A 25157-nucleotide genomic window follows, 5' to 3' on the forward strand; every position below is an offset into this window, starting at 1 on the left:
GGGGGGGGTACCGGGGGTGCCGGTACCGGGAGTACCGGGGGGGCACGGGGGGTGCCGGCCCCGCGCTCAGGCCCCGTTTGTGCCCTCGCAGGGGAGAGGCGGCGCCGGGGGACGTCGCCGCGGCGCTGGAGGCCGAGTCCGGCAGCGGGAAGGACCCCATGGTACGGGGGGGCCGTGGGGCTGTCCGTCCGTCCGTCACCGGGGCCGGTCCGGCGGGGAGCGGGGCCGCGGCTCTGAGCCCGGGAACCTCCGCAAATGGCGGCCGGGTACGGGGGAGGGGGGGGCGGTCACTTCTCGGGGGGGAGCGAGGTAGGACGGGGGTCAGGGGCGTAAGGGGGGGCCATAACGGCGGTGAGGGGGGCCAGTAACGGGGGTGAGGGGGCCTCGTAACGGGTGTGAGGGGCCCCAAAGGGGTTCTGTCGCCGTGTGAGGGGCATCGCTTTACGGTTCGGGTGGCAGAGCCCTGGGGCACGCTGCCACGGAGGCTGCGGAGTCCCCCCTGGAGATATCCAACCCCCCCGGGACGCCACCCTGCGCACCGTGCTCGGGGTGACCCTGCCTGGCAGGGGTTGGGCTGGGTGACCCCCGGAGGTCCCCTCCCGTGATCCCTGCAGTCACCTTGTCACGCACCTGATCAGTTCCACCTGAAGCTGCAAAGTGGTTCGGGCTCACTCGCAGCACGGCTCTGTGTCAGGGTTGGGGGTGCAAATATTCCCCCCAAATTCCGCTGTCTTGTTCCTGCACAAACCTTCGCCGTCTGGCCTGGTCAGTCTCTCAGCCAGGCGCCGTGTGCTGATGTGCTCTGGTTGCAGGAAGGTGCCGGCGATGCCTCGGAAGCCTTGGATGCCCAGGCGGGCTCAGTGGATGAGGAGAACGGACGCCAGCTCGGAGAGATCGAGCTGCAGTGCGGGATCTGTACCAAGTGGTTCACAGCAGACACGTTTGGCATCGATACCACGTATGTAAGCTCTGCTTAATGCTAGGCGTGAAACTCGGTGTCTCTTTATTCGTGCCCCCTATTCTCTTAAAAACAAAGCAATGTGCCTGCATAAATCGTGTGTGGGTTTCAGCTCGCGCTGCCCTTGTCCACCTCCTGTAAGCAGTGACAGGCTGCTCGAGGCTCGTTAAGATAAACCAGTGCAGAAGCTACAGCCTGAGGAAGCTAAAAGTTTAATGTCGTTAATGTGTTTGGGCAATTTGAGCACAACACTTTGTGCAGTTGTTAGCCCTTCACATTTCTGTAGAGCGCTTTAATTAATAGTGTGCTCAGTGTGCTGCTGGGTAGAAGTCAGTCATTGGTCAAGGAGGTGGTGGAGGACATGGATTTCTTCACAAAAGGATTCTGTTCCAGTCTGCTCAAATCAATGAGTTTTTGAAGGGCGGCTACCAGGCATGTCGGGCTAAATTTATGTTTGGTTTGTGTAAGCAAAAACGGAAACGTAGAGTGAGATTCTCAAGGACAAGGACTGTGTATTTTGTGCCTGAAAAGTACTCCAGAGTTCCACGTAATTTGAATTGATTAACTCTGGTCGAGCTCCTTGGCTTCTGGGTTGTTGTTTTTCTGCTGAGTGAATTTCAGGACTTGTTTGAAACAAGATGACACGTAGTTTGCTTACAGTTTTCCAATGGTCTTTGTGGCTTCTGTTACTGCTCATGATAAAATGAATTTAATGAAAATACTGTTGGACCTGTGAGATGTTCTTTTTGTAGTGAGAGCCTGAGAGTAATTGATTTCTTAACCTGGTGTAACAGGTAAGGCATGCACCAGAACTTAGAAATCGGTGTGCTCTTTTCCAGGTCGTGTTTGCCTTTCATGACCAACTACAGTTTCCATTGCAATGTTTGCCACCACAGTGGGAACACGTATTTCTTAAGAAAACAAGCAAGTAAGTGTAAAAGCTGGCTCGTTGAAGCTTTGTGCTAGATAATCCTAGAGCCTTCGTGTTGTCTGTGGGAGGGCTCTGTTAGAACTTGCCAAAACTTGAGCAAGAAGCATGCACAGCCTTTTCAAAACGTGTATTGCCATTTTGCCCCTAGCTTTGTGAACGTGACAATCTGTTTGGTGTGGGCTGGAGGGGTGGGATGGAACTTGGGACATTTCGCTATTACTCGAGATAGCCTGGGTGCTTTGTGTTCTGTTATCGCTGCGTGCGTGCTCGTGTGTTTGATCTTCCTTGTGAAGTCTGACTCTGGCTGTGGTATGTCTTTGTTTTTAAGATCTCAAGGAAATGTGCCTTAGTGCTCTGGCCAACTTGACGTGGCAGTCGAGGACACAAGATGAGCACCCAAAAACCATGTTCTCGAAAGATAAGGTGAGGCTGTTAGAAAAACTATCACAGATTAAGTTATGATGTCGCTGAAGAGCAAGTTCAAACAAACATGGGCAGTGTGACTTTCAGATTTGCGTTGTTAACTGTTGTTGGTTGGATTTGTTTTTATTTTTTTAACAGGATATTATCCCATTTATCGATAAATACTGGGAGTGTATGACAACAAGACAGAGACCTGGGAAGATGACTTGGCCTAATAATATTGTCAAAACCATGGTACGTACTTGGAGCTGTGTTCACGGAGGATTTTCTGTGAGTGATACAGTCTGACATTCATCTCTGAGGTCAGACATAGAGCTAAATGGTGAAGATTCTAAGCTGTGGTCGTATCCTGTGTAGCTTACACTTGTTCCCTGTTTCAGTGTAAAGAAAGAGATGTGTTCTTGGTGAAAGAGCATCCGGACCCAGGGAGTAAAGATCCAGAAGAAGACTACCCAAAATTTGGACTCCTAGACCAAGTACGTAATTAGAGCTGGAAGAAAGATGCCTTGTTGGGAGGGAAGGGAGGGATGCTACTTTTGCTGATAGCTTATGCTCAGTCAAATAAGCAAAAATTATCCAAGGCAGTATAAGCCAGCGCTGCGCCAAGTGATGTGCTGGAATAATTCTCCAGCGCGTGGAAGTGCCGTGTTTGGACTTGGAACGGTAAGTGTGTCTGAGTCTGTACTTCAGCTTTTTCTTTCCTTCCTTTTTCAGGATCTTGCCAATATTGGTCCTGCGTACGACAACCAGAAGCAGAACAACGCTGTATCCACAAGCGGAAGCTTAAATGGCAAGTTCTTTAACTATTTTTTATCCAGTGTTTGCTTTGAAGCTGTATTTTCCCAGTCCTGTTGCCTACCGCGTGTGCGGTTACGTTGGCTGAGATGCGACAGTTGATCCTGTTGTGTGAACCGCGGTTGTGTTTATTGTGTTCGAAACACATCGAGCCACTCTCACCATCCCTTTCCATAGAGAGATTAACTTGCTGTAAAGATTCAGCTTTCCTCTTCATGGTGGCCAGCTAATTCAAGATGCTTGCAAGAAAGCCGAGCTCCATGGTTTCCTTCCATAATTGTTTTAATTTCCATACTTCTGTTACTCAGATTTCCTGTTTTCCTCACTCTGGGGATTTGCAAGTAGTAAGGGAAAGTACAAGTGATGTGTTTCCTTACGATGTTTGTGTTACTCCTTTTTGTGGGATGGCAGCTGTGCGAAGGGAGAGCTTCCCCTAACTTGTTACGGGTGATTTTAGCGATCTTACTGTAGCAGCATTAACAGCCAGTGACACTTCTCGTGCACAAGGCTGTACCATTCCACGTGAAATGTGCTGAATTGTTACCTAGCAGGAGGTGATTCGGGCTTTTTACAATAGGATTTAAGGCTGCATGGTCTCCATTTCGTGCACTAGTTGTTTCTTTCCTTAACTACTGGAAGTTTCTCAAATATGTGGTGCCACTTCTGTTCCTACAGGTGGAGCCTCTTTGGGTGGTGAATATTTACCTTTCAGCTTCTAAAACTTAAGTATTGTTGTGGTTTGGAAAGCTTTTTTGCTCAGTTACCTTAGAAGCTATATTCAGTTTAAAAATCAAAAGCGTGCCCTGTTGCGACTGCAAGAATATTTTAATACAAACCAACAATTTCACCTCCTAACGTTTAGCAATTAGAAGCTTTTAATTTACCATATTCTGCCCCGCCTGACGGGTTTAAAGTTTTACGTTCAGTTAGGTTTATTTTTTGGTGTGGGATTCAACCTGGTATTCTTGTGATTTAAAGTCGTAATGCCTAGATAAGAGGTCTGAGGCTGTGACACTCTGGTCGCTTAGATAAATAAGCGGTGACAACCCGGGCGGTCTCAGTATCTGCGCTAAGGCTTGCAAGTGCAGTTCAGATCACGTCGCGTGTGTGCAGAATATGGTAACCCTTCGGAGGCCTGAACCCCTCCCAGTGCTAGGGGAATGCCGATAATTGGAAGCTTGCTACGTTTCTAGTTACAGCACGCTTTGTGGTTCTTAAAGGTGTTTATCTGTGGTACAGAGAATTCTAGTTTTCCTTGTAAATCAATAGCAATGCTTTTTGAAATAGTGTAATGGTAAAATGCGTACGCAATTTAACATACTGAAATAGTAATACTGGCAGTAGTTTGATCAAACGTGACACGTAGCTTGTCCCGTAACACAGTGTTACTTACCGCTAGAAGTTGGGTGCCACGGTATGAAATGACGTGCTTTAAGCGTAGTACTAATTTTGGTAATGCTGAGAGAAACACCTGTAGTGCTTCTCCTCTTGACCCAGCTTCGGTCTATTGTATTCTACAGATTAAAATACGTTGTTAAATGCTTACTGCCTGTGCCAGTGTTGGTGTCAGAGTGTTTCTCCAGCATCGTGTGTCACTGGGCTGACAACTTTGCTTACAGTCAGATAGTGTATGCTGTAGGTTGGGTTTCCTGCTGCTTTTGCAGAAATAAATTTGAATTGTGTGACTGGAATCTCCATGAAAACAAATAGTAATGCTTTCAAACAGGAACCTAGTGCTGCTGGCTGGAGGGTTTTCCGTGAGAGAAAAGATTTTTACTTCTCATCGTAAAAACTGGAGTGGAGCTCACTTCATTGGTAAATCTCATTTCACGTCCACTCTAAGTTATGACACGTGAAAAGCTGACTGGAGCCTACAAAAAGTTCTGGGTTTTTCTGTGCTCAGTGAAGTTCGTTTCAAGTACAGTTGTGTGGAAGAAGGGCTAATGAACAGATGTGAGCTTGGCTGCTTCTGCCTCTTCTGTTCATGGAGATTCCACGCTCACGGGCTCTCTGGTCATTGGTTGCCTAACACGTTGTGATTTCTCTCTGAAGGGGGAATCGCTGCAGGAGGCAGTGGGAAGGGACGGGGAGCAAAACGCAAGCAGCAGGACGGAGGGACCACAGGAACGGCCAAGAAAACCAGAAGGTAAGAGGAAAGAGGACATAGTGACACAATGACGAGCATACTTAGCAAGTTGTACGCTGGTCAGAGGGACAGCTGCAGTTTCGATGCCTTAAGCTGCCTCCCATCTGACTCTCTCTGCCCTTAGTAGATTTATGGGCAGTCACACCATAACCCTGTGAAGTTACTTGTGGGTCACCTGCTAGAGAGTATTTGAAGTAGCCGAGTACACGCTCGTTTCATGCCAACTCTTTTGAGAGCAAAGCGCTGTGCAGGCTGTGACACTGCAGGTACTGCTCTGTAAGAGGTTGTACTGGGCTGACGTGTAGCTGGACTGCAGCCACTTTGAGAGGCCAACCTGTAGTTTTTGTGTTGCACAGCGACCCGTTGTTCTCTGCGCAGCGGTTACCGCCCCACGGCTATCCTCTGGAGCACCCCTTTAATAAAGATGGGTATCGTTACATCTTGGCTGAGCCCGACCCCCACGCACCTGACCCAGAGAAGCTGGAGCTAGACTGCTGGGCAGGGAAGCCTATTCCTGGGGACCTCTACAGAGCCTGCCTGTACGAACGAGTCCTCCTAGCCCTGCACGACCGAGGTACGCAGCTTGCTGGTCATACGCGTTGTGCAGCCAGCTCTTCTTACCAGGGGCCATCTTCTGTAACCTCACGTTACAAGTTGCTGAGGTTACACATGTTATTGCTTTCAGAGGTGTGACTGTTAAATGCACGTCTGCATGTTCACTTGTGCAGTGATATCAAAAGGCATTCGAAATCGCAAATGAATTGTGAACATGCTCTTATCTGCTGCAGCTCCTCAGTTGAAGATCTCGGATGACAGACTGACTGTCATCGGTGAGAAGGGCTATTCAATGGTACGAGCCTCACACGGGGTGCGGAAAGGAGCGTGGTACTTTGAAATATCCATGGACGAGATGCCTCCGGACACAGCTGCCAGATTGGGCTGGTCGCAGCCATTGGGTAAATAATTTTACCAAGTATTTGTAGCAGGCATTGGTTTCTAACTAGTTCCTACTTTTTGTTGTTGTTTTTCCCAGTAATTTAAGCCTCAGAAGAGGAGGTAGCGTTCAGCTTGCCTATTTTGTCACTGCTTTACTGAGGGATAAACTCTTTCTGTAGGTGCTCTGAGCTGTGCAGAACTCCAGTACTGGCAGATCCTTTATGCTGCTGTGTGTGTGGCCTTGCTTAATGCTGTAGTCACCATATTTGTGCTAATGACACTTGTACTTATTAACTGAATGCAATTATTAGCCCAAAACATGAGGGGGTGTACATATAGAGGCGTTCCTGGTTTGAATGTTGATCAAGAAGCATTGGTTTCTGCAGGGAACCTCCAGGCACCTCTGGGATACGACAAGTTCAGTTATTCCTGGCGCAGCAAGAAGGGCACCAAGTTTCATCAGTCAATAGGGAAGCACTATTCATCGGGCTATGGACAGGGAGATGTACTGGGCTTTTACATCAGTCTTCCAGAAGACACTGAGACTGCCAAATCGCTGCCTGATACTTACAAAGATAAGGTGAGATGTGGGCTTCGTTAACTGAAGTGATGACTGGGGGGACTAGTGGGAAATGGGTTCTTCAGCCTCGTTTTTCCTCTCCTTGAGTGTGACCTTCCCAGCCTACCTCTGGGTGTCACTCTGGTTCACAGCAGGGAAGTCCGAAGTGTTGACTTCAAGAAAACAAAATACCCCCACCCAGAGGCTCTGCAGGGGAATGCTGCATGTGAACTACTGAACGAGATGGCCCACATCTCATTTCATCTACTCTTCCCCTCCTGGTTCTCAAATATTTGAGCTGTGTGAATCACTCTTCATGAGTACTCCTGACACAATAGGCACGCCCATCCCAGAGCAGGGCTCCTGTAGGCCTGCCATTCTTTAATATGTCACTGTAGGTAACAGATTTTTGGCTTATTGCTGAAGTGGGTGTTTCCTAATATTTCAGGCTTTGATCAAATTTAAAAGCTACTTGTACTTTGAAGAGAAGGACTTTGTGGACAAAGCAGAGAAGAGCCTAAAGCAAGCACCTGGAAGCCAGGTAAGTTAAGCACTGGTAGGTGGAGGGGAAGGATGCAGACCTTAGGACTGGTGAGCCTACTGAGACTGTTTTCTGTGTATGTTAGCCACTTCTATTTAACGACCACAAAGGGAGGCTGATCATCCAAAAGAATACCAGTGAACTGACCAAACCAGCTGCATGCTTTGCTTGTAGTGTTCTTGCTGTCACTGAAGTATGTTAAAAATGTCTGGCATCAGGCAGAAGGGGAGTCACTGATAAGCTGCCTTTTGACAATTGCTTTGTGGATCACACATAAGGTCATGAAAGTTAGCACCAGAGGAAAAAACTTTTCATTTCTCTTTTCAGATAATATTCTTCAAGAACGGTGTCAGCCAAGGCGTTGCTTTTAAAGACATTTTTGAAGGCGTTTATTTTCCTGCTATTTCTTTGTACAAAGGCTGCACAGTAAGTAACAGACTGACAAAGATCATGCCTAAGTCCAGCCATAGTTTTATTAATGCATGGAGTGGATGTGCTGGGAGGGTGTCAAGCAGGCCCAGTGAAGTGAGCAAAGATGGGGAGTTGTGTTATTAAAACCAGTCTAGAGCAGTGCAGCTGTTCACGTGTGTGATTTAACGTTCTCAGAGTAATGAGTGAATGCTGTCCTTTGGTGCAAGGCTGTATGATTACGTGTTCTTGCACAGGGTGCAGTTAAGCTCAGGCCTGTAAGAGGGTGAGGCCTGAAGAATTTTGCCTATCTCTTTTTCCTCACTTTTCTAATGCAAATGTCTTCCATAGGTTTCTATAAACTTTGGACCGTATTTCAAGTACCCACCCAGAGATATCACTTACCGGCCAGTAAGTAACGACTGACGTTCTGCCCCCCCCCCCCCACTTTGTTTAAATAGCCCGAGGCTATCACAAAATGTGGTTGAAAATTTGCTATGGTGGGGAGGAGTAGATTTATAGCAAGCTGAATTGCAGCTGAAAGGAATGTATTTAAAAATTTGAAGGACAAATAGCATTAAAAAACACCTTTGAATAGCTTCTTCTTCCAGTTGACAAAGACAGCTTTCATTTTAATTAAATATTTGATGCAGACTATTAAGTCCCTGATTACGCCTGCAATAGGTTTTTAATACGAGGCCTGAGTGCTGTTTAAAGACATTACAGTATTTTTCTCCCTGCTAATGTTTTCAGGAGGGACACAGGCCTCGAGTACAGGCAGAGGGGTGGCACTACCCCAGCTGCTATACAAACAGCAGTGCCCAGCAGGGCTTGTCCCTCTTTGTCCTGAGCCTGTGCCTTGTGAATCGAGCTAACTGCCTTTCGCTCCCCTTGCAGATGAGTGACATGGGCTGGGGTGCTGTCGTAGAACACACGCTGGCAGACGTTCTCTATCACGTAGAGACAGAAGTTGATGGAAGACGAAGCCCACCCTGGGAGCCTTAAAAGAAGCAGGTGCAGCGTAACAGACCAAGGACACGGTGGCTATCAAATCAAGTGGGTTTTATTCTAGGAGAATGTGCATCACTCAGAACAATCTGTCGATGAACAAACGTGATGAAGCCAATGCAGCTCTTGGTGGCAGGTGCTTTCTATGTATATTTGTTACCTGCTGAAGATTCATGCGCTCCCCCTCTGCTGGAGTCTAAGTGAATGCAGTTCTAGTATGTATTGTGCTATTTGTGAGCATCTCTCGGAGTCTTCAGTAACTTACGGCGTAGCTAGCTGAAGAAGCAACTATTGTGTTGAGATAACTTCTCATCTGATGTACTGGGGTTGTAACAGCCATTGTCAGTGAGAGCAGGCTGCAGCTGGACCTACCTGCTGTACGTATACGTGCAGAAGCAACATTGACACTTCTGCTCACCTGTGTTTGGCTAATTGTAAACAGCTTCCATCCAGAAGGATTGTGTTGTAACAAGACTACTGCATGTAAGACTGAAATTTGGGCTTCTGCCCAAACTGTATTTTTTTTTACATGAACTGGCAGCCAGTTGAAAAATAAACCTTTCTTTAAACTCTTACATTTTTGTCTTGTGATTTTTTTGTTCAGATATCTAGTTTCGTTTGTAACCTGTAAACTCAAAGTAGCTACTTTAAATCTGAAGCTCTCCTCCAGCTAACTGTACGAAGGCATTGACTATCTTTACAGGGACTCCTGCCAATGACTGTCATTACAGCGCTTTGAATAAATAATCTTCCTGTACAGACATGCATAATTATAATCAAATAAGTTAGAGCTGTTTCACTGGGGGAAAGGAGGGGAATGAATTTTAGGTTAAGTCCTGTGTTTGCACGCTGAACAGGTGCTGGCTGGCCCCACCTTCTGAATCAGGCTCCTGGGACCTCCCTAACAATTAATTAGCCAAGGTCTTTAATTGTAGACATTACTAATAAAGCTGTAACTGATGCAGAAGGCCGGGCCAGCACATGCTGTATGTGCAAACACAATACCTGAAGGGGGTAAAATTTCAGGTTGTCCTGCACATGCACTCTGAGCATGTGCTGGCTGTGCTCACCTTCTAAATCAGGCTCCTGGGAGCTCCCAGCTAATTAGTTAAAGCCTTATTAGTAATGGCTGCTATTAGAGACCTGGCTTGTTAGAACAGGCTGGAGCTAAACTGTGTCTGACTTACCTAATTACCAAGATCCCTACTTTTACCCCTGAACAAAGCATTAAATACTAGTCCGTGCAGGAGGGCAGGTGCTGCCTCGGGCTGGGCGCAGTCAGCAGCTCACAGCCACCGTGCGGGCCAGGCGCTCCCGCAGGTGGTTGGCGAAGTCCACCTGTGTCTGGGACAGAACCTGGTTGATGATCGTCTTCGGCAGCCAGCCCTAGAGAGGAGCAGATGACAGCCGGTGAGGGGAACTTGCTGTGGATGTAACTCTTCTCGTGTGAAACAATTCACTGTGGCGCTTACCTTCAGGTCAATGCTAAGAAGCCATATCAGCTTGGTTTGCGAAGGGTCACCAGCCACCGGGCGCAGGATCATGCACGTGGGACCGTTCTCAGCTCTGTGTGTTAAAAGGCAACAGCTGACTTAACCTCAAAAAGCACTGAAGCACTTTATGAGTTGGGGTTTTTCCTTTGCAACTTCTGCCTTCCCCAAAACACAAAACACATCACAGTAACGCTCAGCCCGTGCTAGGATGTGAATCTGACATTCATTAAGTGCCCCTCTATGCCCGCTAAGTGAACACAAGAGGCGGTTACCTTACAAACCCCTGCTGTTCTGGCATGGCCCCGTACTTGGTGGACATGCCGGCCAGGACGCAGGTGGAGCCGCGTCGCTTGGCGCACCGGACGCTGACGAAGTCCCGCGGCCCAACAATGTTTCCGGGGGTAGCAGCCGCCTTCTCGTGGGTGATCACCGTGTCTTTTCCAATCTTCTGCAGAATCTGGACGGTACAAATTGTAACGTGAGGCATTTATTGCAAAAATGGCTACGGTTAGCTAAAAGCTAGCTTTTGATCGCTGCTTGTAACCAGATGCATGCTCTCACAGTAGCTCCTCTTACAATTTCTCTCAATTCTAGCACTGTCTGCTTTATCCTGAAATACAGAACGTCAGTTCCAGATTTCAACACCCAAAAAAGGCAGGCATGGCTCTTAATGCTTTCAGACAAGCTGTGGAATAGCAAGGTGCTCGTCCCTACTGTTGGGTACTGTGCTATTTCTTTTCCGCTAACCCCACAAACCACAACAGAGCTGGACTGCAGCCATGCAGCAAAGAGCAAGTGCATTTTGTGCAGAACCAGTAACAGCCAGCCCTCCCTCCGCGGACAGGCTGCTCTTCTGAAATAGCAGCTGCACAACAGGCTTCATGCCTGCAGTGGGAAACATCCAAAATACAAGTCCATCCCCAAGGAATGGGCGGAAAAATCCCCGTGCCCTGCTGCGATGTGCAAAGTGATTCCCCGGCCCCTGTAAGGCCACGTGGAGCAGCGGGTGCATCTGAGGGGGTCAGAACGGAGCCTGGCATCCCCCTGTGCAGGCACCCGCTCCCTACCTTGACCTCTTTGACGCTGGGGTTCCAGTCTCCCATCTGCTCCATGTTGTCCACCAGCTCGCTGTACACCGCGTCCAGGGGCTGGTCCACCACCACCTCGAGGCGGAACACCTTGCCCACGTCAGGCAGCACCTTGCTCAGCACTTTGTCTCCGTTGTCCTGGCGAGGGAAGGCAGGGTCGGCACCACAGACACCCGCAGCCCGACCACGGCAGCCCGCCGCAGAGCAGAGCTTACCACCACCGTCTCTGTCTTCCAGCCGTCCTGATCCCCGAGGATGCTGAGCGATTTCTGGAGGGCCTCCTCCCCTTGCTTGATGTAAGACATCTCCACCTCGCTGAAGGGCTTCTCCTCCAGCCTCGAGCCTGGAAGGCATCGCACAGAAGCAGGAGCGAGCGTAAGAACATTACAATCGGCTAACACGTCGTAATACCAGATAAGCTTTATCTACATCAAATAGCCTTTGCAGTGCCCAGGGGCTCAGGAGTTAAGCTCAGCTCCCACTGCCTGCGCTTGCCGTTCGCTTAGCGAAAGCACGAGCTACGCACGAGAGGCTTTCCTGTAGCCAGCCCCCGAGCCCTGACCCGTAAGGCCAGCACACGGCGGGATGAGGCAGGTCCCCACCCGCCTGTCACTTACTGAGCAGGGAGCTCCTTCGGCGGACTTGGTTAATCCACGCGCCGGGCCCCACGCTGCGGCAGGCCAGCCGGCTCAGCTCCTGGCTGATGGCGACCGCGGCTTGTCGTCGGAGACCTGGAGCGGAGAGCACGTCAGGCAACAGAACCATGCGGGGCGTTTGTCAGGCTTTGCCTCTTTCCTTAAACATACGTTACTGAGACCCCTCTGTGTGACTCCTTTTACCCACCGCCCTTGTGCCACAGGACAGAAGCTGGTCGGTGCTGCACGGGCTCTGCTCCGAGCCGTGCACCGGGAGCTGACGGCAGCCCCGCAGCAGCTGAGGGCAGTCACCCACCACAGCCTCTGCACGAGCAGGTGCCCAGGAAAGGCTGTAGGAAATGGAACACGAGTACCAGATCCCGACAGCCAAGGGGACCTTGTCTACGACCGCTCTTCCCGGGGCTCCAGCAGAGCAGAGGCGCAGCCGCGCTGGAAACGGCACCCAGCCCTCCTCCCTCGGCCCCAGAAATACATCCAGCAGCAAACAGGGGTCCTGGGGACCAAAACGCAACACCCAGGGACTGCAGCCCCCCCCCCCCAGCAGCCCCGTGCCCTCACCGGTCATGTTGCGCAGGTGGCGGTAGGAGATGGCAGCGCACAGCTTGAAGGTGGCGGGCAGCATCTCCCCGGTCGGCAGCAGTCGGGGCTGGCGTGTGTGCAGCGAGGGCTCTTCTGCCCCAGCCTTCTGGATGCTCGGCCTTAAATACGCCCGCTGAAGGATGCTGGCTTGTCAGCAGGGAGATAAGAGCCGTCACTTACGGCAGGGCCCCGGGGGCCAAGGCCAGACCCCTCCCAGCGCAGCTGCCGGGGTCTGGGGACCAGGCGCACGCTCGCGGCCTCGTGCAGCAATCCCCGGCCCGAGCTGCAGGACAGACCCCGCTGCGCCCGGCCCCCCGACACGAGACGGGCACCTCACACCCGTTACCGGGACCAGAGCTTGCGGGACCACTGCTGAGGGGTCTGCACATGGAGCAGCAGGGACCCCATGGGCTCCGGCACCCCGCGGCTCCAAGCCGGGCACAGCCCAGCAAGCTCGGAGCCCCCGAGCAGCCCCGAGCCCCCTGCCCGCAGCGGGCTGCATCGAGGAGCAGCCCCGAGTCCCCCCAGGGCCGGTTATCTGCGGGTGGGCAATGGGGGAGCAGCGATAACACTCAAGGATGAAATGACATTTCTGGGATGAGTTACGGCCCCGGAGCCGAGCGCTCCCGAGAAGCCGTGAATCACCAGCTGCTTCCTTTGACGTCAACTCCTGCACCCTCCTGCGGGGAACCTGACCTTCCTCCTCCTCGCTGTTGCAACAGCTTGGCCAAGGGGGAGGTCAGCCGCTCGCTGTGCCAGCAAAGGACACCCCGAGCCCCCTGTGCTGGGCTGGGGGCACGCGGGGAGCCCCGGACAGAGCCCCCGGGATGGTTGGCCCTACTGGTGCCCCCCTACCTGTGCTGGGTACGGCCCTGCTGCCCCGGGACAGCTGCTCTGCATCACCACGTGTGGAGCACGGCCACCACCTGCACGCAGGAGCAAACAAATCCGCCACGTGAGACACCTTGCATTCCTGTAAGAGGACGGAGGTGCTGGTGGGACCAGGAGGAAGCCAAAAGCCGTGCGCCTCCCTCCCAAATCGCTGCACCATGAGGCAGCACCCCTCGGGGAGCAGCGGCCCCCTTCGCTGGGGACCAGCAGGGAGCCCTCCATGCCGGGAGGCAGCAGGGGCTGTTGTTATCCCAGCCCGAGCAGCCGCTCTCGCACACAAGGCCTCGGCACAAGGACGCGCTCTTGTTTTTGAGAAGAGCCAAAACAGAGCCCGGGCAGAGCCACCCCTTCGGCTCCGGGCGCCTGGTCCCCCACGGCTGTGCCAGGAGGGCACCGTGGGCCCTGGTGGGGGCCTGGAAAATGGGGATGTCCCCGGGCTGCTCACCAGATCCCCGATGCCGTGTCACCATCTCCTCCGGTCGTCCCCCGGGGGTCCCACGGTGTCACTGTGCCACGGGTCAGTGGAGCCTGCAGGAAGGGACAGGGACCCGCAGAGCCCCCCCGTGCCCCAGCAGCACCAGTATGGGAAAGGGAAGGGGAGCAGCGGGGAAGGGGAGCAGCGGGGCCAGGCTTGGTGCCTGCTGTGCCCAGCACCCAACTCACCACAGCTCTCCGTCGGGGCAGGAGGAGCAGAGCTGCTCTGCCCACGCAGGATGCGGCCCCAGCCCCAGCCCGACCTGCCCGGGCCCCCGGCTGGCGATGCTGGGACAGACCCTGCGAGCTGGGGGTGCAGGGACACATCCTGCACTGGGAAAAGCACCCAGATCCCCCCAAAAACCCCTGCGGGGTGCAGGAAAAAGGGGACAAAGCACTCGTGGAGCTGAGCCGCACGGCAGCTGCCCATGAGCAGCCAGTGGGGTGCCCCCACCCCAGGGACAGGGGGCTTCACTCGCCCTCCCCCCAACCCCACCACGCAGCTCGGATCGCAGCTTTTCGCTTAAAAACGCACGTCCAGGCGCTCACCGTACAAATATTTACAGCTCTTTACAAATGTACAAAACCCAAACCGAACGCAAACCGAAGGCGCGGGAGCCAGGGGATGGACGGCACTCAAAGGGATCGGGGGCCCCGCCGCGCGCAGCGTACAAAAATAAAGGATGTCTCTGCTGGGGGGCTCGGCTCCGCACGGGGTCCTGGCCCCCCAGCGCCGTGGGGCCCAGCCCCACGTTGGCAGCACCCCCCCCCCCCCACGTGTGCCGCTGCCCCTTGCATGGAAATTCCCTTTTTTGAGCCCGTTTCACATTCTGGCGGCCGTCAATGGCTCAAGCAAGGGGGGGACAAGGCTGTGCCCCCCAGCAGGTCCCTCCCCACGTCCCCAGCCCATGCAGGACCCCGGGGCGCTCCCAGCCCCCCCGCTCCAAGGCTGCTTTGTTTCTATTTGGAGAGCGCAGATAAACCCGCGGCCCCCCCGCGCCCGCAGAGGTCGCGCTCGGAGCTGGCGATAAGATAACGCCGGCACTGCCCGGGCTCAAACGCAGCAAAAATGGGTGCTGCCGCTCAGCGCACCCGAACCCAGCCCTGGGGTGCGGGGAGAGGAGCCCCCAGGGCACCCTCGGCAGGTGCTGACCCCAGAACAGGGGCTGGGGGAGAGGGGCCGGGGAGCTGTGGGGTCACAGCGGGGCGGGGACGGGATCCGCTTCCCCCTTGCGCCCCTCCGCCACCGCGCACACCAGCCCCTGCCGGCCTCTGTCCCACCTCGCCTCCACGAGACCCCAGCCCCGGCAGCACCCACTGCAGTGCGAGGTGGCCCTGAGACGGCGAGGAGGGGGCTCGGGGCTCCCCCGGCTCCCCGGGGATGGAGGAGCAGGGTCAGGACGGTGCCGGTGCCGTGCTCCGGGCTTGGCAGGCGGCGCCGGCCGTGGGAAGGTGCGAGTTCGTGGCTGCCGGCTGCGGGGACGGCACGTTGGCAGCGATGGTGTAGTCGGCCGGCTGGAGGGACAGAGGGACAGAGGGACAGACGGTGAGTTGAGGGGGATGGAGAGCCGCGGGGCAGCCCCAGGACCCCGGCGCTTACGTGGCGGCGGAAGAGGCGCTGAAGAAGGCTGCGCTTGGGGGGCTCGGGCAGCTGCTTCCAGTCCAGGTCTGGGGAGCGGGTCCCGTTGGGTCCGAAGACGTTGAGGTCCTTGAAGCACTCGGTCTCGATCATCTGGGGGGGCAGAGTGAGGCTCAGCAGGGCCGCGGAGCCGGAGCTGAGCCCCCCTTCAGTGGGGATGCCCCCGCACCTCGTTCTGCCAGGGGATGGAGACGCTGCCGGTGGCAAACTTGGCGTAGAAATCGTTGTCGGCTTGGTCCAGGTTGACGCCTTTCACGGTGGAGAACTGCTCAATGTCCAGCACGTCCTTGCAATACACGGCCCGGGGCTGCGGGTCGCAAAGTGCCATCAGCTGGGGGTCTCGTCCCCCCCAGCCCCATGGCACCTGCGCGGCCTCGCGCCTTACATCTGGCACGAACGAGGGCTTCGTGATGCCGGCCTCCAGGCGCTTGAAGTTGATGGTCCTGAAGAAGGGATGGCGCTTCACCTCGGCGGCCCCATCCGCCCCGCAGCCCAGCCGCTGCTGGGGGTCCTTGGCCAGGAGCTGGGGAGGGGGTTCAGGTGGTCAGGGGGGCGGCAGAGAGCCCCCAGCCCCACGGGGACCAGCGCGCCCCCAGCTCACCAGCGTGCAGATGGCCCGGGCATCCTCGCTGAACTTGTCTGAGTAGTGCTCCTGCTCCTCCTGCACCCGCTTCTCCACCTCCTCCCGCTTCACCCGCTCCTTGCGGGCGCGGAAGGGCGACTGCCCCGCGATCATCTCGTACACCAGGCAGCCCAGGCCCCACCAGTCGGGGCTGAAGGTGTAGCGCTCGTTGTTGATCACCTCGGGGGCTGCAAGGCACGGCCACGGCCCCGCACCCTCAGCGGTCGCACGCAGCCGCCGGCCCCTCCGCGCCCACCACAGCCCCACACCTCACCCATGTAGCCCACGGTGCCCACGCGGCCCCGGATCGTCTCGCCCTCGGGGATCTTGATGGCCAGCCCCAGGTCGGAGATCCTGATGTGGCCTGCGGCAGGGAGGGGTTGGGGGGCCCTGTTCCATGGCCCCTGTGTGCCCTCCCCAAAAACACCCCCACGTTGCCTCCTTGGGGGTGCACGGAGACCCAGCCCCGAAGCCAGGAGCTCAGGCAGAGCCAGACCCCATGGGTCTCCTCCTCACCATCGTCATCCAGCAGGATGTTCTCTGGCTTCAGGTCCCTGCAGGACGAACAGACGGATGGAGGAACGGCTCAGCACCGAGCAGCCCCGGCCAGCCGGCCCCGCGTCCCCCCCGCCGCCCCCACCTGTACACGATGCCCTCCTGGTGCAGGTGCTGGAGGCCGCAGCAGATCTCGGCCGCGTAGAAGACCACGCGCTCGTCCTCGAAGCCGGGGTTGCCCATGTTGTAGATGTGGAACTTGAGGTCGCCGCCGTTCATGATGGTCAGCACCAGGCACAGCGCGTCCTTGGTCTCGTAGGCGTACGCCAGGCTCACCTGCGTGCCACCGTCAGCCCCGGCCCCGCCGAGCCGCCCCGCGCCCCGGGACGCCGCACTCACCACGAAGCGGCTGTTGACCTTCTCCAGGATCTGCTTCTCGTTCAGGGCCATCGCCTCCCCCTTCCGCTTCTTGATCCGCTTCTTCTCCAGCTTCTTGCAGGCGTACATCTTCCCCGTGGCGCGCACCTGGCAGGCGCACACCTGGGCAGGGCGCGGGGTCAGCACCCCGGGGACCCGGCCCCGCGCCCTCCTCCCGCCGCGGCCGTACCTCTCCGAAGCCGCCCTTGCCCAGGATCCTGTACTGCCGAAACGTGTCCTTGGTGACCGACTGCCTGCAACACAGCCCCGCACATCAGCCCCGCTCAGCACCGGCCCCTCGCCCCCCTCGGGCCCCCCGCCCACCTCTCCAGGTACTTCCACTGCAGGAAGCGGTCGAAGTACATGCTGTCCAGGTAGTCGGTGAAGGGCGCCCTGCTCAGGTACTCGCGCAGGGGGCTGCGGGGACACAAGGGACGCTCAGCAGCCCCTGCAGGGACACCCACCCTGTGGCCGGTCCCCGAGCCGGAGGCAGGAGGGCGCAGCGGGGCCGGGACTCACTGCAGGCAGCTGCTGAAGAGCTCTTTGCAGGGGCTTTTCTGCAGCTCCTCCAGGCACTGGCTGACGTGGGCCTGGCTGATCTCAGGCAGGTAATCGGGGGACTGCGGGGAGCAGACGGAGCTGGGGCAGGCGGGCACGCAGCCAGCAGGAGACACACGGCCCCGCTCCCAGCCCCTGTTTGCCTGTCCTGCTCCAGGGGCCCCCCCCGGGCTCACCTCCTGCCGCAGGAACCTGCGGATGATCTCCTCGCCCATCTCCTTGCGCTTCTCATCCGGGGCCAGCTCGTAGTCCGCCTGGGGAGGAGGGCGTTGGGGACGGGCAGTGCCGGGCATGGCCCCGCCGAGCCGAGACCCCAGAGCCCCGGAGCAGCACTGGGACAAACGACCCCACTGCACGCACCCACCAACCCCACAAACAGCCCACTAATGGGGATCGTTTGGTGAGGCTCCTGTTTCCAGTTCCCCAGCACCTGAGGTCACCTCCTGACCGCCTCCAGCCCCGCAGTGTCCCCAGGTCCCCTCCCATGGCCCCTTACCGCAGCGTCCAGGAAGCGAATGCAGCGCAGGAGCTCCGGCCGCGTCTCGCAGAACTGTCGGAAGAGCAGCCGCCCGATGGGCTGCTTCTCGCACAGGCTGCCGTAGTCCGGCTCTGCAAGGGACAGCGGGGACGTGCCACAACCACACGGTGCCAGCGCCGCTCCCTGACCTCGCACAATGCTCCTGGCTCATCCGGCGCAGTTGTGACCCAGCGTTGTGCCGCTGCTTTTGGGGACACCCACCCCATTTTCTCGCCCTCGCCGGGGACAGCTCCGTGCCGAGCCCTGGGAGCAGCCAGCCCCAGCGCGCCCGCTCCCCCAGGAGCTCTCACCCAGGCCTCGCCGCAGCTCGTTGCACTGGCTGATGTGCGGGAACCGCAGGATCTCCCTCCACTTCTTGCTCCGGCCTTTCCGCTTGCTGCCACCACCTGTGGATGGATGGAGGGAGAGGAGGTGATGCTGGGGGCACGGGCACTGTTTTGGGGTCTTCCCTCTGTCCTGCTTGCTGCTGTGCCCCGGAGACTCAGGGGACACAAAGCCCCGTTGCTCTCACACTCAGCAAAAGCTGCACACCATCTAAAGTCACGTGGAAAAACAAAATTTCAGGCTCTGCCAGGGACACGGAGAGGGCTCTGACCGCAGCAGAGAACCCCAGTCCTGTTCCCGGCCCCTGCCCTGTTTGGGGCCCCGTGCCCACCTCGGTGGGGCGGGCAGGGCCTGGAGGGGCGCAGGCTTCCTCCCTGAACAATGCCGCGTCCCGCGCGGGCTCCCTGCCGTAAACATCTGGTTTCCTTCTCTCCCCACCGCGCCGACTGGGCCTGGAGCACCCGGCCAGATCACGCTCTGTCCCCGATGGGGACGGGGACGAGGAGGGGGCAGCGGCACGGCCCCACTGCAGCCGCTCCTCCCGGGCAGATACTTGGCGCGTGAAGTCATCCCTGCAGGGACCTGACATCAGCGCGGCTCCGAGCTGGTGGCCGGCCAGCGCCGCCCGCCCCGGTGACGCCGAGGCGAGCCCGTGGGACGCCGCTGTGCTGGGCTCCGGCGTTTCGGCGGCCCCGGGGAGGCGGCCGGGCAGAGCTTCCTGCCATAATCAGCGCGCTTCCTCCGGCAGGAATCGCCCCGCATCAGCCAGCGGGAAGCGGGCAGCCGACACCGCGCACCCAGCGCATCCCCGTGGGGTCCGCGGTGTCCCCCTGCTCTGCGGGGGGAAGCCAGGGCCGGGAGGGGAGACAAATGCTATAAGAACTGGGCAGAATGTGGCTGCCTCATCTTGTAATAAAGTTATGTTATTCTGCGTGTTTTGGGTACATTTTGAATGGGAAAGGCCGCACGGTGAGCACCCCAGACTGCATCCAGCCAGGTGGCCTCAGGAGGGGGACACACGCCAAGCACGCCATGGCCAGGGCGCACGTGGAGAGCCCCACATCCAACAGCACCACAGCCACAGTGGCAGGACGGCACCGGGGCAGGGCCACCCCAGCTCCCACCAGAGCAAACAGCCCAAAGGGGCTGCAATCAGCCCTGCACGCCTGCAGGATCCGGCCGGGGAGCAGCTGGGCAGGTGGCAAGGTGGCCCCGCAGCACCCCACATCCCGCTCAGCGGGGACGTCCCGGGGAGGAGGTGCCCAGCCCCAGTGCTGCACGGGGACCTCCTCGGCTGTCAGTGGAGATAAGAGCAGAAATCAGCACCGGGCACACGAGAAACTCCACAAGGAGCCTCCCTGCTGCCAAGCTGACCTCTGCAATCTGAAAAGCTGTCGGAAGCAAAATAAAACTGTTCCCCTGCGGAAAGGAGCCCACGTACCACATGGCGAGGCATACGCACGGGGAGGTGTGTTACACCAACAAAGCTGCCGGCAGGGAAAGCCCCAGCCAGCCCCGCACTCGCAGCCCCGCTGCTCTTGGCCCCTGCCAGAGCAGCCCCAAGGGACTGGGGGTCCTGCCACAGGCACCCCCCTGCCCGGCACCCCCAGGAGCAGGCGGCTCAGCCCCAGCCTCCCGGGTCGCTGCTCCTCTGAGTTTCGGCAGCGGCACCGACCTCCTCCTCCAAGGGACTCCGCACGCAGGACGTCGCCGGCTTGGGGTGAGCCATAAAGAGTTACTCACTGCTCTGTTATCTCCTCGCTGCTTACAAACTCCTCGGTTATTTACCCCGGGCACTTCCGCGGGCGGCCAAGCCCGCGGTTCAGAGGAACTCCTCCTGGCGTTGGGAGCCTCCGGGGACTTCGGCTCTGCTCGGTGGCAGGAGGGCCACGAGGCCAACCCAAACCTACAGCACGGCGTGGCCGGGGCAGGTCCAGCCGTCCCCGTCCCTTTGGAGGTGCAGAGAAGCCCCCAGGGCCGCAGCCCACCCCGCTGCTGGTCCCCGTGCCCATCCGCAGCCCCCAGCCCGCTGAGCCCCCTCCCCAGCAGCACCCACTCAGAGGACGGAGCAATTCCATCGGCCGATCGCTGCCGGGATGAAAACCGCCGTGGCGTGGGGAGGCGCGGGGCAGGGGGACCCCGGCACCCTCCAGCCCCGGGGCGCACGGGCCCCGTTTCCCCTTGCAGCGGCTCAGCCCCCCCACTCCCCCGAGCACCGTGGGAGCGCCCGGCCCCGCGCTGAAGCCGCCTCCCGGCGCCTTTCACCGTCGTTTTCCCCGACGTGAACCCGGGGCGCTCCCGAGGGGCCGAGCCCCGCTCGCAGCCGCCCCCCGGGGCCGCTGGCGCCGCCTCGCCGAGCGCAGCCCTCGGTCCCCCCCCGAGACCCGACGGGACCGGGCTGCGCCGAGCCAGGGCGGCGGCGGCGCTTGTGCGCCCCGGGGGCCGAGCCCGGTACGGCCCGGCCCGGCCCCGGTCCTCGCCCCCCGGGTTTGGGGCCGCTCCCCAAAGGGACCCAGAAGTGGCCGGGGGCTGCGCAGCTCCCCCAGCCCGGGGGGGGGGTTCGGGCACCCGCCGTCCCCTGAGCTCCTCCCGGCGCGCCCTGCCGGCCCGGCCCGACCGACGGACGGACCGACGGCCCTGAGCCCGGGGGGGGGGCTGGGAAGAAGCGGCGGGGGCACCGGACCGCTCCAAGAGCCCCTGCCCCGGGAGCTGCAGGGCCGGTAGGACAGACGGCCGGACACACACGGCCGGACACACGGACGCGCCACGGGGCTCCCCCCGCCACCGCCTCGCCCGGGGGCACCGGGACGCGCCCCCGGCCCCGCCACCGCCTCCCCCCGCCCAGAGCAGAGCGGAGCCGAGGGGCCGGACCGGGGCGGAGGGGACCCGAGGGGGCCGGGACGGGGACCGGGGGGGACACGGAGGGGGCCGGGCCCGCCCCTCGCTACCTTCGCGGGCCTTCAGCAGCACGGTGTTGGCCACGATGTTCTCCAGCTCCATGGCGCGGCGGGGGGCGGCAGGGGGCGGCGGAGCCCCCGAGCTCCAGCCCCGGCCCCGGCGGCGCGGGGCGGGCCGGGCGCCTCCCGCCGCCCCCGGGCTGCGTCACGGCCGTGACGTCACGGGCCGCCCCTTGGCGTCACTCCTTATGTAAGGGCAGCGCCGCCCCCCCGGGACCCCCCGGCACCGCGGCTCCTCCCGGTACTAGGACCCCGCCGCAGCCCGGGGACCCCCCCCCCGGGGCGGCCCCGGCCCCCCCCCCCCCCCCCCCCAACCCCCCCCGGGGGCACGGCGACCCCCCCCCGGCAGCCGCAGCACTGAACGGGGGGGCCGGGGCTGGTGCAACAGAGCCCACCGGCCGGTCCCGTCCCCGCGCGGAACTCCGGGAGCCCCGGCAGCCGCACGCCTCCGGTTTTGTTTTCTTTTTATCCAGCCCCCGCGTTTCCGCGTTTGCGCCTTTCCTCGCGCCGAGCTCCCACGGCTCCCCCTGCAGCCCTCGGAGCACGGCCGCTGCCTTGGCCCCAGCACCGGCCGCGAACGGCCTGCCCGGGATGGGTCCGCACCGGCACCATCGGCAGCGGCTGTTTGCTTTTCCAGGCAGACCCCTTCGTGCCAGCACTCACACCCCTGGGGAAGGAAGCGGCTGGTTTAGGAGAACTCTGCTCCCCCAGGTTCCCTCAGCCAGCAGCCGACACACACCGACGCACCTTCCCCACAGAGCATTTCATCCTCCCAGGGGGAATGAACCAGCTCCCCTCGCCCCCCAGCTTTGCTTCTCCCTGCCTGCACAAAGCAGAGCACCCGGCTGCTGCCCAAAATCTGCTGCTGCCACCAGGCGTGGGGAGGGCACTGCCTTACCCCCAGGCACCCAAAAGCACCCAACTCAGCTTGACCCGCATGTCTCCAACCTGCCCGAGCCGTGCCAGCTTCACCAAGGCACCGAATTTTGGAGATACCTCGGGAGGAAGAGGGACTGATGGTGCTGGGGGCAGGGGCAGCCCAGGTGAGGCAGCTTAGCAGGGAATTAGCAGGGAATTAACGGCAGCTGCTGGGAAGGAGCCGCAGCTGGGGAGCAGGGGCAGAGCCCTCAGGGTGCGGGGCTGCTGCCCCCAGGGGTCTCACCTGGAGCTTCCAGCATAGCAGGAGCAGGGGTCCCCTCGCTGCCCCGGCACCCCCCGGGGTGGGGACCCCGCTCGAGGTCAGCATGGGGCAGGTCTCACGTGCCAGCATCCAAAAATCAAGGAACGCACCAAATCCCAAACACAGCCCAAACTGCTGCTGTTGAGATTAAGGATTTATTTACACGTCAAGGGGAACTCTTGTCCAGAGTCACATGAGGAAAAAGCAAACAAAAAGACCCAAGGGATTTGCCTCGGAACAAAAACTCTCTCGCTCACCAGAGCGTTCGTTACCTCAACGGGCAGCCCAATGCCATGGCTCCTCCTTTTCCACATGGAGGAACCGAAACCATGATTTTTTAGTTGTCTGCGCCACAGAAAACACAATCGTGAGATAAAGGCAGCCTTCCCGGGGAGCTCTGTCAGCACGCGGGCAGACAGCACCCCTGCCCCACTGCGGGGGACGTGTCCGTGGCGGCACCGTTAGTACTCATCCAGGGTGTCCGCCCGCGGCACCGAGAGGCCCCGCTCCTTCAGCGCCTGCACCTTCAGCTTCTCCGACTCCTGCTTGGCCTGCAGCTCCAGCCGCTGCTCCTCCAGGATCTCCTCGATGGAGACCTGCTGCAGCGGCGTGTCGCTCTCCTTCTCCAGGTCCTGCAACACAAACAGCCGGTTCGGCACTGCCGGCAGGACCCGGACACCGACCACCCCTTGTGCCTGGTGACCCCGAGCACTCCCTGCGGGCACCGGGCTCTGTGTTCCCGGGAGCGTGGGTGCTGCTGCGCTGAGGACGGCTTGCTCCATCTCGTGCCCAAGTCCCTGCAGCAGGACGGTCCCTGGGGCGAGCAGTCACAGCGGGGTCTGCCTCCCAGGCCCGGGGAGAGCTCCACAGTGGGTCCCACTCAGTCCCCTGCTGGCTCCCGATCACTGATTTGATGGGAAGGGCAAAGTCACCTCCAGGCGAGCCCCTGGTGTGCCTGGAAGGGGTGAAGTCGGGGCAGCCCCTACGTGTCCTTGGCAGGTCTGAAGGCAGAGCCCATGCCAAGCAGGTGCTGGAGGCACCGCCCGGGTGGGGGCATGCAGGGGACCACCCCCAGCGACACCAAGTGCCTACAGCTGGGGGACACCTGGAGACAGGCATTTCGGGAGGGGGCTCCTGGGGAGCAGCCAAGCACAACGCAGATGGGCAAAGTGATGGCAAACACGACAGCAGCCAGCTCCCCCCAGCACCTCTCAGGGCACCCCTCAGTTCAGAGGTGACCACCACAGCCAGACGCAATGCCACGCATGGCCCACCCCCCCCCCCACGCCTCCCCCCACCCCTTGTCACCCCACAAATCGCCCCGGACACGCTGCAGCCGCAGGGACAGCTCACACCAGGCCCCTCTCCAGCACCCCGGAGAGCTGGGGCTGCACTGCGGACGGAGGCACCACGGCAGCAGGCAGATGGTGCTCGGCCGTGGAACCCCTCCAGCCACAAACACCGATGGGGGTTGGTCCCGGAGCTGCTGCCCCCGGCCGGCAGCAGCAGGAGGCCGGGCAGACGGAGCCACTTACTTATTACTTACTATTTCCCCCAGCAGGACGACGTTCTCGCCTCTCACGACGAAGATGCCTCGAGGGATGTCCCCATACTTCTTGCCCACGTGGATGCGCTCCACGGTCTGGTGCAACACCAAGTTCGCTGCAGCGATTAAGAGAAAGAAACCCATTTTTCACCGTGTTTTCTGGCTGAAAAAAAGCAGCCCCGGGCACCGGCTGGGTCCGGGAGCGGTGAACCCGGGGACGACGAGACCGGGTGTCCCCCTCCCCCCGGTGACCGACACGGCCCCCTCCCCACCCCCCGTGTCCCCCCCGTACCGAACTGGTCGATGCTGCGCAGGAACCCGATGAGCGTCCGGCCGTCGCGCAGCAGCACCAGGTGCTTCTCTGCGGGAAACGGGCGTCAGGCGGCGCCCCGGCACCGGGGGGGTGGGGGGGGACCGGGCACGGCGGGGGTCGGTGCCCGGTACCCGGGGACGAGACCCCCTCCCCCTCCCCCCCCCCGGGGAGCTGGGGCTGGGGGACCCGACCACCCCCACGGGGCGCGGTGCCTACGGGGGAAGGGGGGCAGCCACCGCCGGGGACGGGACACCGGGGACGGGGGCACCGGGGGTTTACCCGGGGGTCACCGGGGGGCCACCCGGGGGCCTCCCGCCCTGGTGCCCGGTGCCCGCTCCCGGGCGGCACTCACTGTCGATGTCCTGGATGAGGCTGGCCGTGCCCGGCATGTAGTTCATGGTGCCGGTGCCGCCGCGCCGAGCGGAAGCGCCGCCATGCGCCGCGGGGACCGCCCCGGAACCGCCCCGCGGCGGGGAGACGGGAGAGGGGCGGCGCCGAGCAGGGGCGCTGCGCCTTTAAGAACCGCGCCGAGCCTTGCGCGCGGGGAGGCCGCCCATTGGCTGAGCCGCGGGGGCGCCGCCCCTCATTGGCTGAGCCGCGGGGCGGGGCGGGGCCGGGCGGCGGCCATGGAGCCCCGCGGTAGCGCCGCGCCCTGGGCCCCGGGGCCGCCGGCGGGGCAGGT

The 25157-nt window shown here is 59.5% G+C and overlaps 4 protein-coding genes across 9 annotated transcripts in view; 1 reads left to right on the forward strand and 3 right to left on the reverse strand.

Annotated features, from left to right (window-relative positions):
- ASH2L (ASH2 like, histone lysine methyltransferase complex subunit) overlaps nt 1-9280 on the forward strand; it is a 9564-nt gene extending 284 nt beyond the window's left edge. Inside the window, exons 2-17 of one of the 2 annotated variants that reach the window (XM_035345121.1) lie at nt 92-161; nt 813-958; nt 1798-1886; nt 2218-2312; nt 2451-2546; nt 2693-2788; nt 3027-3102; nt 3783-3800; nt 5160-5253; nt 5610-5827; nt 6042-6209; nt 6576-6769; nt 7197-7289; nt 7617-7715; nt 8049-8108; nt 8595-9280. In XM_035345121.1, coding sequence (XP_035201012.1) covers nt 92-161; nt 813-958; nt 1798-1886; nt 2218-2312; nt 2451-2546; nt 2693-2788; nt 3027-3102; nt 3783-3800; nt 5160-5253; nt 5610-5827; nt 6042-6209; nt 6576-6769; nt 7197-7289; nt 7617-7715; nt 8049-8108; nt 8595-8702 — 1720 coding nt within the window. In that variant the 3' untranslated portion in view covers nt 8703-9280. The remainder of the gene's footprint in view (nt 1-91; nt 162-812; nt 959-1797; nt 1887-2217; nt 2313-2450; nt 2547-2692; nt 2789-3026; nt 3103-3782; nt 3801-5159; nt 5254-5609; nt 5828-6041; nt 6210-6575; nt 6770-7196; nt 7290-7616; nt 7716-8048; nt 8109-8594) is intronic. The other variant, XM_035345122.1, reaches the window with a different exon arrangement.
- Nucleotides 8745-14049, reverse strand: STAR (steroidogenic acute regulatory protein). The gene is made up of 8 exons (XM_035345124.1): nt 13858-14049; nt 12501-13447; nt 11904-12017; nt 11502-11629; nt 11266-11424; nt 10471-10655; nt 10178-10271; nt 8745-10091 (listed from the first exon to the last, which is right to left on the reverse strand). The coding sequence occupies exons 2-8, from the start codon at nt 12562-12564 to the stop codon at nt 9984-9986; spliced, it is 852 nt and encodes a 283-aa protein (XP_035201015.1). The 5' UTR covers nt 12565-13447; nt 13858-14049; the 3' UTR covers nt 8745-9983.
- Nucleotides 14050-15118: 1069 nt separating this feature from the next.
- Nucleotides 15119-22403, reverse strand: LOC118177503 (G protein-coupled receptor kinase 5-like). Of its 4 annotated transcripts, none has more exons than XM_035345252.1 (16): nt 21428-21644; nt 18446-18541; nt 18114-18226; nt 17794-17871; nt 17579-17679; nt 17384-17476; nt 17250-17313; nt 17042-17182; nt 16788-16978; nt 16664-16701; nt 16422-16511; nt 16127-16335; nt 15911-16048; nt 15695-15832; nt 15487-15618; nt 15121-15401 (listed from the first exon to the last, which is right to left on the reverse strand). In XM_035345252.1, the coding sequence occupies exons 1-16, from the start codon at nt 21477-21479 to the stop codon at nt 15282-15284; spliced, it is 1794 nt and encodes a 597-aa protein (XP_035201143.1). In that variant the 5' UTR covers nt 21480-21644; the 3' UTR covers nt 15121-15281. The 4 variants fall into 4 exon arrangements, with proteins under 4 accessions (XP_035201144.1, XP_035201143.1, XP_035201145.1 ...); XM_035345254.1 differs by lacking the exon at nt 21428-21644 and adding an exon at nt 22385-22403 and having other exon boundaries at nt 15122-15401; XM_035345253.1 differs by lacking the exon at nt 16422-16511 and having other exon boundaries at nt 15119-15401; nt 21428-21645.
- A 349-nt stretch (nt 22404-22752) lies between these two features.
- Nucleotides 22753-24983, reverse strand: LSM1 (LSM1 homolog, mRNA degradation associated). 2 transcript variants are annotated; one of them, XM_035345257.1, is made up of 4 exons: nt 24828-24983; nt 24455-24523; nt 24163-24278; nt 22753-23248 (listed from the first exon to the last, which is right to left on the reverse strand). In XM_035345257.1, exons 1-4 carry the CDS (start codon nt 24871-24873, stop codon nt 23078-23080), a joined length of 402 nt encoding a protein of 133 aa, XP_035201148.1. In that variant the 5' UTR covers nt 24874-24983; the 3' UTR covers nt 22753-23077. The 2 variants fall into 2 exon arrangements, with proteins under 2 accessions (XP_035201148.1, XP_035201149.1); XM_035345258.1 differs by having other exon boundaries at nt 23110-23248; nt 24152-24278.
- Between the last annotated feature and the right edge of the window lie 174 nt (nt 24984-25157).

The sequence above is a fragment of the Oxyura jamaicensis genome, chromosome 22 (genome assembly GCF_011077185.1).
Source record: "Oxyura jamaicensis isolate SHBP4307 breed ruddy duck chromosome 22, BPBGC_Ojam_1.0, whole genome shotgun sequence".
Lineage (NCBI taxonomy): Eukaryota > Metazoa > Chordata > Aves > Anseriformes > Anatidae > Oxyura > Oxyura jamaicensis.

Coding starts and splice junctions, on each gene's coding strand:
- STAR (XM_035345124.1), bottom strand. CDS start 12,564: ATGCTGCCCGCCACCTTCAAGCTGTGCGCTGCCATCTCCTACCGCCAC. Junction 12,018..12,500: donor CCACCTGCGCAACATGACCG/GTGAGGGCACGG, acceptor TCTCCGCTCCAG/GTCTCCGACGACAAGCCGCG. Junction 10,092..10,177: donor TTCTTAGCATTGACCTGAAG/GTAAGCGCCACA, acceptor GCTCCTCTCTAG/GGCTGGCTGCCGAAGACGAT.
- LOC118177503 (XM_035345252.1), bottom strand. CDS start 21,479: ATGGAGCTGGAGAACATCGTGGCCAACACCGTGCTGCTGAAGGCCCGC. Junction 17,872..18,113: donor TTCGCTTCCTGGACGCTGCG/GTAAGGGGCCAT, acceptor CCTCCTCCCCAG/GCGGACTACGAGCTGGCCCC. Junction 15,833..15,910: donor AGCCCTCGTTCGTGCCAGAT/GTAAGGCGCGAG, acceptor TGCGACCCGCAG/CCCCGGGCCGTGTATTGCAA.
- LSM1 (XM_035345257.1), bottom strand. CDS start 24,873: ATGAACTACATGCCGGGCACGGCCAGCCTCATCCAGGACATCGACA. Junction 24,279..24,454: donor GCGCAGCATCGACCAGTTCG/GTACGGGGGGGA, acceptor TAATCGCTGCAG/CGAACTTGGTGTTGCACCAG. Junction 23,249..24,162: donor TCGTCCTGCTGGGGGAAATA/GTAAGTAATAAG, acceptor TTTGTGTTGCAG/GACCTGGAGAAGGAGAGCGA.